The 15,131-nt window shown below is 40.8% G+C and overlaps 1 protein-coding gene and 1 long non-coding RNA gene across 3 annotated transcripts in view; one reads left to right on the top strand and one right to left on the bottom strand.

Annotated features, from left to right (window-relative positions):
* The window catches only part of LHPP (phospholysine phosphohistidine inorganic pyrophosphate phosphatase), a 114,076-nt gene extending 104,492 nt beyond the window's left edge, over window positions 1-9,584 (bottom strand). For both annotated transcript variants that reach the window (XR_014548931.1, XM_083617073.1), the window contains exon 1: window positions 9,366-9,584. Coding sequence is in view for 1 of the 2 variants with exons in the window: in XM_083617073.1 (XP_083473199.1) it covers window positions 9,366-9,538 (173 nt within the window). In the remaining variant the exon portion in view is untranslated. The remainder of the gene's footprint in view (window positions 1-9,365) is intronic.
* Window positions 9,585-12,026: 2,442 nt separating this feature from the next.
* On the top strand, window positions 12,027-15,131 carry LOC310763110. Its single transcript, XR_014548491.1, has 2 exons — window positions 12,027-12,156; window positions 14,674-15,131. It is a non-coding gene; the product is annotated as an uncharacterized lncRNA (long non-coding RNA).

The following is a 15,131-nucleotide window of genomic DNA, read 5'->3' as shown; positions in this document are numbered from 1 at the left end:
TGTTCCAGATATAAGCATCAGGCTATGCTTCTGTTTCACATGCTCCCCATTCCCTCATATCTTCCAATTTTCTCTCTTGTTCCCTCGTTCATGACAAACCATTGTCTCCTCTTAACCAAAACAGGAAACCCACTTTAAACTATGGTTTTCAATTCCACACAGGTGGTTAAATATGTTTAACCAAAATGACATTTTGCCTGATTTGGAGGTTTTGTCGAGCTGTGGTTTGCAATGAACCAGGAAATTGGGAAGAATCTGAGTGTTTAAGAGGAGGAAGGAGCCCAAAACACAACTCCAACAGCCATTTGTGTCTGAACTAGTTAATTTTCAGCATTATGTATTCTGTGCATTTCGGTGTAATGAGACTTCCACACTTGTTAAATAAGAATTTCAGCTTTGTTGGTGTGTGTGTGTGTGTGTGTGTGTGTGTGTGTGAGAGAGAGAGAGAGAGAGAGAGAGAGAGAGAGAGAGAGAGAGAGATTAGCAGAAGCGGTTTCTCAAAGTTTGCATCACAGAAGGAAATTAGTTTTCTTATGTCACAGTGAATCTCTACACAAAGTGTACTAAGGCTGAAATTCGAGTCTGGCAACAAGCAGTGTTAAACCAGAAGCAACTGTCAATCATGTGTTGCTCACTTATGGAAACCCCCTTCTATCAAGATAGAGACTCTGCAAGATTCTTCAGGCTAAGCATTCCCTTGCCAGAGCAACAGAACAGTTTTACTTCATGGGAACTTACTGCAAATTCATCAACATTATTTATATCCCTGGGTCTTCAAGTAATCATTAATGATGCCATTAACAGAATGCAAGTGGGCTCCCAGTCTGTTACCAGCTACTAAGGAAAGTTCAGCAGGTCCAGCACCCCCCATCCCATCATAGACTGAAGTCATCAAAATCTATCTATCAAATTATGATAAGCAAAGCCACAATTCTAGGCAAACGAGGAAATACTAGCACAAAGAATATTGGAATGTTTCTGTACATTACCAACACTCCTGCTTCTACAAACAACACAAGGAAGTCTTCTGTTATTTACTGAGCTACACCAAAAAATGACACTAATGTAATTGCTTTGATCTTTAATATCTCTCTTTAAAAGGACTTCGGCATCCTCCTACTTTCACAGTCCTTTTCCATATTATCTCAACCCTGGTAACCTTAAATTACAAAGTTTTATTTCCTTTTTATGCTCTCTTGTCTTTGCTCAAAACTTTCATCTATTAAGTTCTCGCTTACGTTCAGAGGCGATGCCCTCCTTTCCTTTCATCTACTTTGTGGTCTTTCCTTAGGCACCTTCTCATTTACCAATATTTTTAAAGAAAAGGAAGGCCAAAAAGGAGCAGGAAAGATAGTTGGTAGATATATAACAGAAACTTGCCGCAAAAAAATAAAGGTGAGTTGTGTCAAGCTCATGTACAGCCAAGAAGGCAAGAGGGTCAGTATTACTATGTGAGGCAGAAAACTGGGCCACCCTAGAGGGTAATTTTTAATGAGTATGGTTGTACAGTATCACAGAACTGCAAAAGGATGCCAGTTAACAAAAGTAGAATACAGCTCTCAGAAAGAAGCAAAACCACACACCCAGCAAGCAATGAATAATTAGACAGCAACACAGATAGTTGGGGCACTGGAGCAGACTAGGGCTACATTATCCAATAGCAATTCAATAGCAGCGTCGTGAACGTTATAGGTCTTCAAAGCTAAAGGAGCAAGTTCATCAGCTGCACCTAAAAGGCAAAAGAGGTTCAGCAAAGGTTGGAGCAACAGAAGGGCAACTCAGATGATACCTAACTCCATAACAAGAAAATTAGACAAGAAACAAGTAGCAAGCTAGAATCTTGATCCTTTTATTTTGCTTGTTTGTTTGTTTTTTTGCTTTTCTGCACAGGTTGACACCTAAATATTTGGGGTTCCTGGGAACCAAAAATAATATACCCTGCATAAATTAACTATAGCCACTGGCAGGAGTGGGGTGGAGAGAATCCCACACATATTTTTAAACAGATGAAGAACCAAGCAGCCAGAGTTTGAAGCTACATCAAAAGCTAGCAGGCATGCAACTGGTGACAATAGAAAAAACACATTGTTCGGCTTTAGTTAGCATGCATAGCTCTGTCCAACAGTATTGGGCCCTCAATCCTATTCTTCTAATTCAAAGCCTAAAACTAGTAGCCTTGGGGTTCTATCATCTATTAACTCAAGTGACTGATTAAATGTTCACCAATTAGCCCTCTGATCTTTGAGCCTGATAGCACAGTAATTGAGATCTGATTGCAAGTTGAAATTGCATGAAAAAGGTTCATCTGTACAGGCATTGAGAGCTCTTCCTTCCTTGATTATCCCAAAGACACCTATGAACCTTTGCAGTTCAGCTATTAATTAATTAGCTGTACAGTCCTGGAAATAAATTTATTTGCCATTACTACTATACTGAGCTGCTTTAATCACAACATTTTTATGGGCAATATAATCCAGTAATCATATTACAATGGCCTTTGTTTCATACTGATGGATAGTTAACGGTTTGCCTTTGAAGTCACTAATTATCATCTATAAAAGCCAATCAAGCCAATCAAATCCAATACAACACTTCCACTGTGAAATCATTATTATACTTCGTATATAAAGAACATCTGTTGGTAAACAATTAACTTGAGACTAACAGAAAGGAAGCAATTCTTTGCTTCATTTTAATAAAGCCTTACAACTGGAATTAAAGCGGATAGCTCAGTCAGCTTCATACCTTTTTTAAAAGCTGCAAAGTTACCATGATTCTGCAAACTCACTCTCTCTCTCTCTATATATATATAGACAGTATGGTATTTTGTGTCCATTTCTTTTGGGATCATAATATTGCAAGGATGGTTTTATCCTCTAGTATACATTTTTTTAAAGGTCTTATAGGGGAAACAGAACTATGAACTACTGCCTGTTTTAACATATGACTTACTAATTGGGGGTAGCAAAAAACTGCTTTATTAACAGTAGCATGTCCCCCCAAATAACTTTGGTACTGTCATTATGTGGCAGCAAACTGCTTTGACCTTACTTGGGGATTCATGCTACAAGAGCACAGATCCTCTGGTTAGAAGAAAATGTTGGGGCAATGCAGGGGTCTGTAAATTGAATAAAAAGGCACTGGAATGGAAATGTAGCATTTTGAATTCTCAGCTTTGTCAGTGATCAGAAATATCATGGTGGTATAATGTCTCTGAACGAGTCATGTGTAGTCGGCCTTCTCTTGCCCTAGTTTGAAACATGAAAATGGAAAGACATAGTGTATTGGAGCTACATTGGTTACACAAATGGAAAAGCAAGCTGGTATATGTTGATGCATTTATGTTTTTAGTACCTTTTTGTATGGAAGAGTCTCCTTGCATACAACTCGTACGTGCATTTCCAATGCTTCAGTGATTATAGTTATAAAAACATTGTTCCCTAACTTAGGGGATAAGATATATGGGATGGAAAGAGAGGGTAAAAAGGTGGGATCATATAGCTAATGTGCCTTGTCTTAGAACTGTTGCATTTATTGAGAGTGTGTCAGAATACATCAAATTAAAATAATTAATGTTAAGATTTAAAATGTAGAATAACATGAAAGTACTCGGCCTCAATATACAAAAAGTAAAGTGTAGCTATTTTATCTACCTAAAAAAAAGCAACTTGATGTGTCAAGCATCACCAATCACTGCCACTCATAGAAACTAGCAGATGCCACTGCAAATGTCTATTTCACATGCACCTCAAGCAGGGTCTTTGTAGACCTGCTTGCAGGATCATCTGTACTGGCTCCCTGCAACCCGCCCCTACATACTGAATTGTTTTACAATTCCAATTCTGCTAGGCTCCCTGGCAATCCTGCCCTTGTAAGACTCTGCAGGTATCTTATTCTAACAGGACTGTCCAGCTGCTCCACCGCCTCATGATGCCCAAGATTTCCGTTCCTCTTTTAAAGAGCGCTGTTGAAAGTTGTGCTAACAGATGCCCTATAGTGGCCAAACAACAGGATGTTGTAAATGTCCAACCGCTGTGGGCTTTTCAGATGTATATGCTAATGGATATGCTATCAGCATACAGCTGTAAATGCAAATAACAGGTCTCAGGCGGAGCATGTTTTATTGCTTCTTTAACCACCTTCTGCATTGTAACTGGCCAACTCCTCACTGGTTGCAACATGAAAAGCAAATCACTTGCCTCATGTTGATGCTGTATAAACCAATCAGGGCAATAATAGCACAGAAGAGAGGAGATGCTATGGCTGATTTGATAAGGGCTTTTAACTAAGATTCTTACTTGTGTCCTTGCCTATTAAAACAATAAAAGTAATTGCTAGCAAGGGCAGAGGATATAGGCCCGTGGTCACACTTCATATTAAGTTATAAAAAGTACACAAAGGCTTGCATACTCAACAGATGTTTTGACAAAGTGACAGAACAAGAGTGACTATTTTGGAATGCAACGAGCTATTCTTTGATGACATGTAATCCACTTAACCAAATAAGCTGATGGCCAGCTATAAAAATTATAACATATTAGCACTCGCCCACAGTGTGTTAACCTTTGCAAGCTATACATAAATCAAACCCTAATATGAAATTTCACTCAGCAATTGAAATTTGATTACTCTGGATCATTCTGACAACTGCATGCATCCTGGCATCCATAATTCCATAATTACACTGTGAAAAACAATCCAAGTTATTAGATAAAAGAGCTTTTCTGCAATAAGGATAATGAGGCAAATTCTGTTCTTGGCTGATCAAACGTAAAGAGAAATGTTGCTGTTCAACTTCCAGTTTGGTTTTTCTTTTCCAGCACATGCAACCCTCCATAATTATATATCGGCCTAAACATCACAAAAAGTGGCATCCTATGCCCATTTCCCTGGAAGGAAGTCTCACTGAACTCATGGAGACAAGTATATGGTTATAGTGTTAGATTGTCCCTCGCCATTTCAAAGCAAACACAGAAACTAAGAAAGGATGGGATGTTTTTAATGCTTCCATCTTATTTTCATAATTAAAGAATTGGCATTTTCTTTATGATGGACTTTAGGCAGTAGACCAAGCTCGGCTAATTACACATTTCAATTAGTTGTAAGGGAAAGGCTGTTGTTGAAGCAGAAAGAAAAATCTCTCACATGAACTTATACACAAGCACACTCACTAACCACACTCCTGAAGCTATAATATTAAGGTTTATAATTTCACAGGCTATGAAAGAATAAGTTGTCTGAAAGAAATACAGCCACAATGGTGCATGGGAAATTGCAAAGAAGCAGGAAGACTTTCTGTCTTCCAGTGTTGAAATAAAATTCAACTTCCAGTCCAGTTAGCTTTTGTATTAGAATGTACGGGGTTTGGGGTAACCATTTTATCCTTCACCTTAGGCAGCAAAATGTCATAAACAAACCCTGCCCATCCAAGCCTCTTTCCGAACTTTATTTCAATGACTCTCTTACCATTCTCCCATTATAAAGACATGTGACTTCAACCATTTTCTATCTCATAGGCTAATTGGGAAAGCATGCTCAGGAGAAATTTGCAGTATAGTGACAGGCTACAAGTATGTGGAAGCAATGTGAACAGGCATTATATATATATAACCCAACACTGGCTCCTAGCCACAGAAGATGCAACAGTTATTTTCAGCCTGAGCAAATTTCACTCGCTCTTCTGCTACCGCGGACCTAGCCCAAATGTATTTGACTGTTTGGACTAAACATCCTGGGGACCATCATTAGTTCGCATGTCAAGGCACACTTTGAAGATTCAGGATGGTCTCCCACTCTCCCTTGGGTCAAATAAGCATTGAAGCCAAATTAACTGTTGAAACATACTAATCCCTAATGAACGACTTGGACTCAGAGGCTTCCAGCAATTCAAACAGAATGCCAGCATCGCCCGTTTTGCCTGAAGCCTCTAGTTTTGCTGCCATATCAACCAACATATTTCTGATGTTAAATTACAGCTTAAGTTGTCTGCACAGATTACAGCTCGTAAGAGCTGTAGCATGCACGGCAATGAACAATATGGTTACTATTTTGTAGTCCGACTGAAAAACCTCAACAGACACCAAAGCCTAATAGAGACAGCTAAGGTTCCAAGGACAGCACAGACAACTCTTTGGTTTAAACAATTTGTAATATTCATCCAATTGTGAAGCAGAGAATTAATGTATAGTTCACTGCCTTAATTATGTGAAATAAAGGGCAAAGTCTCCAAGTAAGTATCCACTGTTATTCATGACAGCCTCAATAGATTTTGGTTCTCAGCAAAAGAATACAGCACATTTCCCATAACCAACAAAAGCTGTAGATAGAGCAACTTGCACAGTCAGACTATGCAAAATGAGACTGCCACCCTTTTCAGCTGCTACAAACATGGGCAGCAATACACATGAGGGGGTGCAGGAAGCAAGAACGAAGGCACTAACTCCACCCACCCAGTTGCCACTTTTATTGCCTTCCTACTCCTGGAAGGCAGCTGTGTGAAGTGGGGAGCCTTTTGTATCCATGGAGGCTCCCTGCACATTTTGGGTCCATATGTGTAATACCAGAAGAGGCCTTGCATCATACACTACAGCAGTCCCATTTTATTTTTATTTTATTTTATGGATTTTACAAGTTCCCGCTAACGGAAATTGGAAAGTACCCTAAATATAAACGCAAAACAAAACAACGCAATTTTAAGTCAATAGAAATTAAACAAATGCAAAGTAACGGGAAAGCAATCTGCAGAGACAAGAGTCTGGGAAAAGAAAAAGGATTTCTGCCCCTCTCGTAATACTAGAATCCAAGGTCATCCAATGAACTCGAAGGGCAAGAGATTCAGCACAGGCTTTCAGAGGCATTTCTACATACAGTGCATAGCTAAACTATGGAATAAGCTACCACAAGATGTGGTTGATGGCCATCAACTTTGACAGCTTTAAAAGGGGATTAGACAAATTCACGGAAGATGAGGATATCAATAGGCACTAGTCATAATAGCTAAAGACTACATTCAGGATCACAAACACAATACCACTTGCTGGAGAACCACAGTGGGAAAGTGCCTTCGCATTGCCCACATGCAAACTTAGATCAATTAATAGATTTAGAACAGATAAAAATTACAAAATATCCAATTTGATTTATTTCTGGTACTTCAAGTGTGGCCCATTTGAGCCAAAAGAAATTTTCTTCCTACCCTGCATGTGAGCATGATTTTTTCCACTAAGGTATCAGGAAATGCCACAATGAGAGGCTGAAATGAATGGGAGCTATGAAAGAGCAATTCTAGTAGAAAAGGATATCTGGTTCTCTAACTGAGAATAATTTGGTGCTCTTGTGCAACTCCAATTGATTGGTCCTCATGTAATGCTAAGTAGCTACAGCTTCAATCTTTCATCCAGGAAATTGCACACTTGCTTGCTCACACTAAACTATGGTTTGGCTTAGCATTACATGCAAACTGAGGCTTACTCAACAGAACATACTGGTGGATCGTACCAGTTATTTTCCATCAGATGACTCAACAGCTTATTTAAAAGGTTTTATTGTGATTCACACTGTATGTTTAAATGAAATTTTATTATTAATGTAAATTGTCTTGGGAAGTCTATAAGAAAGAAAGAGGGTTTAGTTTACTCACACTCAAGCTTTCACTGATTATCATATGTGGAGTCAGGAGGAAGAATCCTTTCTGGGTAAGCAACCCTGGGTTGGTTGTTGTTTTTCTGACTTTGCCCACTGGGTTGTAAATTGACTTGTTACAGAAGTCATTTCAATGAATTTTTCTGCCACATATTTGTCTGAGATACATAATATTTTGGACTGCATGAATTCATCTGTAGGGGCTTGGTACAAGGGTGATTCTGCACCGCACAGCAAAGGATAACTAGATGGCCCCTGTATGTTCATGATTCTATTTTTCATATTCCTATCAGTGTTAATACTGCCACCCCATTTTCTGTGAAGGAGAAGTAGCCATTATTCTCAGCAGCAATGAATTTTTTGTACCCCCAGGCAGTAAAGAAAAGGAATCAATACAATACTCACCACGCTAGGAAACTCTAACAGGACAAAGATGCCACAATAAGATCACCTGCCTGAGGCGTTTTCTACTTCAAAAAAATATGGTTTTTCCTACAAGCACAACTAGATTTGACAAGAGACCTTGTCCTGCCCCCCTTCCCTGTAATACAAAGTATACTTGAAAATTAAAGTTAATTCTGGATAAATTAACTGCATTTTTACCAGACACTTATTTTTAGGGATAATACCTCAACAGTTAATATATATTTTACAAAACACGTTTTGTTTTCATTTTAATTAGAGAAAACGCTACACTTTGGCTTGCTCATCTGATCTTGTCAATTTTTTTAAAAGGTTGTCTCTCAATGCTCATTCTGTTTATTAGAAGGAACAGTTTTTAACTGCTTTATGCAACTGTATTTTAAAACGCTAACTGGTTTTTTTGAAAACACTAGAGTTGTAGTGATCAGATTAAAAATAATGGGAGTATAGAAGATATGCAACTTTGATACATTCTCCGTGTTTTGTTAGCCTATTACAGCAAAAACAAGTGTATTGTAGCACCTTAACAAAGCCTTCTTTGTTGATGCACAAGCTTTCTAAGCTATTTGTAAATGCAGTATACCAATGTCTGGTGTGCATCATCAGCATTAGCTGACAGAACATGTGGCCATTGCAGCTAAAATGTGTGTGCATGTGTACAGAATGTGTGTCAATCTACTACAACAGCCACTGAGAGCCAACCTGAGGAGGAGATCAGGGGGCAGGACTTCATTCAGTTCAGAGGTTGTGTGGCTCACAGACAGTCTTCAGATCCTACCTGTTATATTTTAATGACTTGCCAGCTGTGTGGGAAGGACTGCAGCTCAGTAGCAGAGTTCACGTGTTGCCTACAGAAGGTCCTTGGTTCAACCTGTGGCATCTCCGGGTCAGACAGGGACAGGCTCCCTGCCTGAAACCCTGCCGAGCCACTGCCAGTCAGTGTAGACAGCGCTGAGCTAGATGGAGCCGCTACCTACGTTCCTAAACCAACCAGGGCTGGCAGCCCTGCTCTACAACCGCGCCGAAGGGATCTCGCCTTTTATTTCCCCCTGGCATTTTTTCCCTTTCAAGTGCGAAAGGCAAAGTGCAAAGACGTTCCCTGTCTGAACCCCTTTTCTCGCTGAGAAAAAGCACGACTGCAGTGTGCTCCTTCTCTTCCTCGCAGCTCCCACAAGGGCTCCGACATTATAAATGGTTGTACGCTGTACGAGGAGGACAGGTCTCCTGGGCTCTCCAGAGGGAAGGAGTTCTGTGAAGGACAAGAAACTTGCAGCCTGGGGGCTCCGCGGGTCCCCACTTACTTTTTCACTGCTTCTATAGATCCGGGAATGGGGACTCCGCCTCCTTCGCCTCCACTGTCATAAAGCACCCCGCTGATGTCTAGCACCAGCCCCTCCACGCCCGCAAGGTGCTTCCCCCACTCCGCCATCGCCCACAGCAGCCCGTGCAGCCTGCCCACAAACAGCGCGCACATTCTCCGCCGCCGCCGCCGCCTCCCCAACCCTTCCTGCCCGCCGAGGCGTCTGGGAAATGTAGTCGCCCGCCGACGCGGAGGCTGCGAACGGCGCCTCAGGGCCTGCAAGCAGTTATTGGAGGAGTGAACGCCGCCGACTTGCTTCCGAGGAGACGGGCGTTGATCGGCGCTGCCTGGGACATTGGGGCGGTGCGGGGGGGGGGGGCTGGGCGTAGAATCACAGAATTCCAGAGTTGGAAAAGTTGCCACCTGTCCTGTATAATACAGGAGCGACTCGAATTTCAATGTAAAATGATTTGCCCTGTATTTCAGGGCTTCTCTGTGTGCCAGGTTAGGGATCCTCTCCAAATGCGTGTGTGTGAAAGGTGATGTACTGGGTAGCAAAGCACTGGGAGATTTACAAATTCATTTGTATGGGGCATGTGTGCGTGACAACAAATTCCAGAGAGGCGATCCTGTTAGGCTGCAATAGATTGTAAATGGATTGCTTTGAAGTCGCTTCAGCACCAGGTGAAAAATAATTTGCCCCCCACCCCCCGTCCTGTCCTGTATTTTTGCCAGAACAAAGGTGGCAACCCTAGGATCATCTAGTACAACCCTCTGCAATACAGGAATATGCAGCTGTCCCTTACGAGGATCAAACCTGCAACCTGCACCATGCTCTAACCCACTGAGCTAATTGGTGGGCGCATAAGTAGACGCGGTGCTGGCGACAGGTTGTGGAGCATTCTTGTCTGTGGACAGTGCCGCAGGGAGGTCAAACCAATCCCATGGGGACCCTAGCGAGCGAGAGCAAGCAGGAATGCCAGTGTGGTGCAGTGCTTAGAGTGTCAGACCTGGGAGAACAGGGTTCACATCCCTCCTTGGCCACAAAGCTCACTGGGCGAGAACAGTCACAACCTCTCAGCCGAACCTACCCCACAGGGTGGTTGTGGGGATTAAATGACCATGTATGACACCTTAAGCTCCTTGGAGAAAAATAGAAATGCGGTAAATAAATGCATGTGGTCATAGGCGGTTTGCTGAAGTTAGGAGGTACAGACACACACAAAATTCCCATCATCCCTGACTATTGTTCATGCTGCCTACAGCTGATGGGAGTTGGCATCCAAGAATATCTGGAGGGCTGCAGCTTCTCCATCTCTGCCTTATGAGATAGAGAGGCTGAGAAGAGATGAAAAGGCAGGAACAATTATGGGAAGTGTGGCTGTGGCGAATGATCCAAGAACGGGAACACAGTGAGGCTCACAGACCAGCACCATAATTTCAGGATTAACTACGGGCTCATCTCTCTGTTAGGGTATATTCCTTTCTCCGTGAAATCTCATCCTTATCTCTTCCCCTCTTCACATCTTAACCTTTGTGCCTATGTACTGCCTCTTTTGATACTGTTGGCTGATCCATTCTGATATCAAGTGTGGCCGGGTGCTTTCAAAGCCCCTCCGGCTGCCATTGATGTTTCAGATGGGCCAGTCCAATGCACACTTTTAGGTGCCATAAAAGGGCCGTCAGATCTAAATGTCAGATTTTATTAGCAACTTTTGTTAAATCAGATCTCTTCAGCTTTCTTCTTAGCTGATGGGCTTTCTAATAACACTTGTTGATGCAGATTGGTTGAGTAGTCTTGGGGACTTTTGATAGAAATAGAGTAACACTTATAATAGAACTATACAGTTGGAAGGGGTCTTGGAAATCACCCAGTGCAGAGTTCTTCAGCCTTGAGTGCCCAGATGTTGTTGGACTTCTAATTCCCATTAGCCCTAGCCAGCTTAGTCAGTGGTGATGGAAATTTTAGTGCAGCAACATCTGGAGATCCAAAAGGCTGTTCTTTTTTTCTTTTCTTTTTAAAATATTTGTTATTAGGAATTTCAACAAGACATTTTATCAAAAAACATATCAGCCTTAATTCCCCCCCTATTTTTCACCCTCCCCCTCCCCATAAAGTAACCCCCCTCCCCTCCCCTGACTTCCCTCAGCTCCTCTCTCTGGTTTATCAACAAATGTTATTCTCTGCATGTTACAAAATTGTATAGATCCTTAATTTATCTGACTAGCTTTTGTCAATAAAAAGTTTGTGATTGTTTATTCAAAACCTGCCAAGGAGTCCAGTTCACTTTGTTGTTTCTTTAAGTACTTTGTAAAAGGTTCCCATTCATCTTTAAAGTCACAGTTATCCTTGTCCCGTAGTTTGTGTGTCAATTTTGCCAATTCTGCGTAGTCCATCAGTTTCTCTTACCATAGTTCTTTAGTCGGTATTTCCTCATTCTTCCATCCTTGTTTTATTAAGACTCTTGCTGCCGTTGTCAAATACATGAAGATATTTTTCACTTTCCTTGACAGGTCTTTTCCTACAATCCCTAACAAAAATGCTTCAGGTTTTTAAACAAATGTTAGATGGAACATTTTCTTCAGCTCATTTTTAATTTCATTACAATCCCACCACATATGATAAAAGTCCCTTCCTTTTCTTTACACTTCCAACACAAAAGGCTGTTCTAATCCAGCCAAGATCTGCAGTACAGGATACAAGTACAACATCCTTGCGAGATGGCTATCCAAATACCTCCAGCGAAGAAAATCCTCTACCACTCCCTCTGCTTTCAAACAGCTCTTTTAAGGTAGCTTCTCCTAATGTTTAGCTGATGCTATCTGGGCTCTCAGCTATTTCTACCCACCTGCTGCTTACAAAGGTACCGGTATACTGATGGAGCATTGAGATTGGAAACCAACTTATACTGAGTCAAACCATTGGCTCATCTAGCTCGGTCAGTGTTTTCTACACTGACAAGTAGTGACTCAGGCAAGAGTTTCTTAGCCCTACCTGGAGATGCCAGGGACTGAGCCTAGCACCTTTGAATGCAAAGCATGCACTCTACTTATGATAAATGGCCCACACTAGCAACAAAAACTAACATTTTATTTTAGCTGATTCATGTGCAGTCAAGGCCATAGACTATAAACACTCATTTCACCAGAGTTCTTAGGTTTGTGCCCAAATAGTTTAACTGAAAAGAATATACAGAATATAAGTAACTTAAAACTTATGCAACATTGAGCCAGAATTGACCAAAAGGTCATATAATCTGACGTGGCTTCAAAATTGGACCATCTGAACGACATCAACTAGGTGCGGCAGCCCAATCCTATGCATATTAGTTCTGAAATAAGTTCCACTGTGTTCAATAGAGGGAGGGTTACTGCCAAAGTGAGCATGTGAGCTCTGGTCTTAATTGGGTTGTAGGTTAGCCACTCTCAGTTTATAAAGCACCAGACTGCCACCTTATACAAATACCTTAAAACCTCATTAGTTTGTTGTGGAAAGAAGTGGCCCGTTCCATGGTGTTTTATGACTATATGAGAGATTTTATCAAGTATGTTCAAACTTAGGCAATGTTGTGTGGGGGTTTTTTTTTACTCTCTTGATAAAGCGCAGATGCTTTTTATTGTTAACACAATCACTGGCTTGCCACAATTCAAGAATATATAAGAAACAGTGTTGGAATTATAGTCTACTTTATTTCAAGAAAAGCCAAGGAGCCATTGATTTGCCTCACTGCTACGAGTCGCTTCTTCTTAAAGATAATATCTAAACTGTAAAATTCATTATATAGACCCAGAAATGGATCAGGTTATTTAAAACAACACCACTAATGGTACAATATCTCAGCTGTCCACACTGATAGGGAACATTGTCTTGGATAGTGTTATCAGTCCTGGACACCCGCTATGAATATTGATCCGAAGCTTGTAACAGCCATCACTTGCCGTCAGGACAGGTCAGGGTTGAAACTCACCTAGCATCAAAGCAATTTAAAGACAGCACTCAGATGGAATTTTAATGTCTGCCTGTGCTGAAAAACAAACCAAATCCAGGCAGACTGTGTGTGCATGTGCGTTGGTGAACTGACAATATTTAAAGAAGCCCTTTAGCCCTAAAATTGATACTTTTGAGTTACTCTATCTGTTTCATGACTTAAAACCCAGTCAGCTAGAACAATGATTACAGTAAATTCACAATAATACATTCCACTATGGCCTATATATCAACTGACATGCTTTTTGCCTTTCAACATAAACACAGGTTTGTTAGGTTGGGGGCTATTTTGAAAGAAAAAAGAATCCAAACAACTGGGATATATTTGATTTTCAAATAGGCTCAGTAGCACACACTCATAAATAACAAGTCAGAATTGTATGAGAACATTATGGAATCAAAAGACAAATCAAATGAGCTTTATTTCCAGAGCAATTGGTTGCATCCCAAAGTCCAAATCTGTACAGAACTGTAAAAATAATGTTGTGCTGTTACACTATTTTAATGTATCTGTTTATATGATTAACCCTTTCAATAATTACTCATTCTGAAATGTTTTGTGAAATGTTCACCAAATATGACCCAGAGCCTTATACTGTTACTTACTTCCCATATACACCTATAGATACACATGCACATATACGATATCAATATATAAATAACTTAAATTTCAACCACAGTAAAAGCACACCTACATGAATCTCTAACAGTAATTCATTTCAATGGGACCAATTGCCATGTAAGCTGCTTCTCAACATGAATAATGGTGGCAGAATCTACCCCAGGGAGAAGACTAATATGTACTGCCAGATAAATAATGGTTTGTAAGATTATCCCCACAGACAATATTTATGTCACTGCCTGGAATCTTTTACCAGTGGATCACATTTTTTTTGCCTATTTTTCACCCTGGCCAAGAAACAGAGATGTGTCTTTATTTAACTGTGTATGTCTTCCTTATTCACCTATTTTCTTTCTCTTCAGTTATTTTCCTTTATTTCTTATTTACACCTCATCTCTTCTCCTGTATTTCCAGTTTTTACTCTACCGGTAGGCAATTTCATGATATAATTATGATCATTATTTGGTAGTCCAGGTTTAAGGTAGCTTTCAAATATGTTGGCATTACTTATACTGAGCACTTGTACAACAGTGGTACAGGTACGTGACATATTTGAACTTCCTCATGGTATAGAGTTTTCTTTCCCTTGTGTGTGATGGTGCTGCCACGAATGCCTCACAAAGCAAAATTGACAGATGGCTGTACTTTTCAAACATGAATTATGTCTGAGAGCAGAGCTAACTGTTCGATCCTATGCAGACTCCTTTGAGGCTGTGCCACCATTCCCTCCTCCCCACAAACGTGCTGTGGAACCAGTTGCATTTTGGAGAAAGCTGCAGGTGCAAGGGGGAAAAAACAATCACAAGGATGTGGGGAGTGGTCTCCACCTGACAGGAGAGGAGATGCTCAAAGTGTGACCATCAGACATGTCTTAAAGTCATCTGAGTTGGTGGCTGACACAACAAACTCGTTGTCTCAACTGAAGACAAGACTTTGAAGAACTCTATGGACAACAGGTTCCACAGCTGCCTGCCTGTTTCATGTGTAAAGCCTTGCCTCGATTCCACTTTGCAGAAGCTGCAACTTGAATTTACAGTGAGCCATCAGTGATGGGAAATTATTTTCACCACTGGAGGAAGCCTTTTGCATGTTTGTTTCGAATTGTATTTGCCTTGCATCAGTAATCAATAAAATTGAGTTTTCCCTTTTGTGCTCCA

Source organism: Podarcis filfolensis (assembly GCF_964270895.1).
Source record: "Podarcis filfolensis genome assembly, chromosome: 5".
NCBI classification, from domain to species: domain Eukaryota; kingdom Metazoa; phylum Chordata; class Lepidosauria; order Squamata; family Lacertidae; genus Podarcis; species Podarcis filfolensis.
The sequence above is the reverse complement of the archived record's forward strand: the minus strand, read 5'-3'. Positions and strand labels throughout refer to the sequence as shown.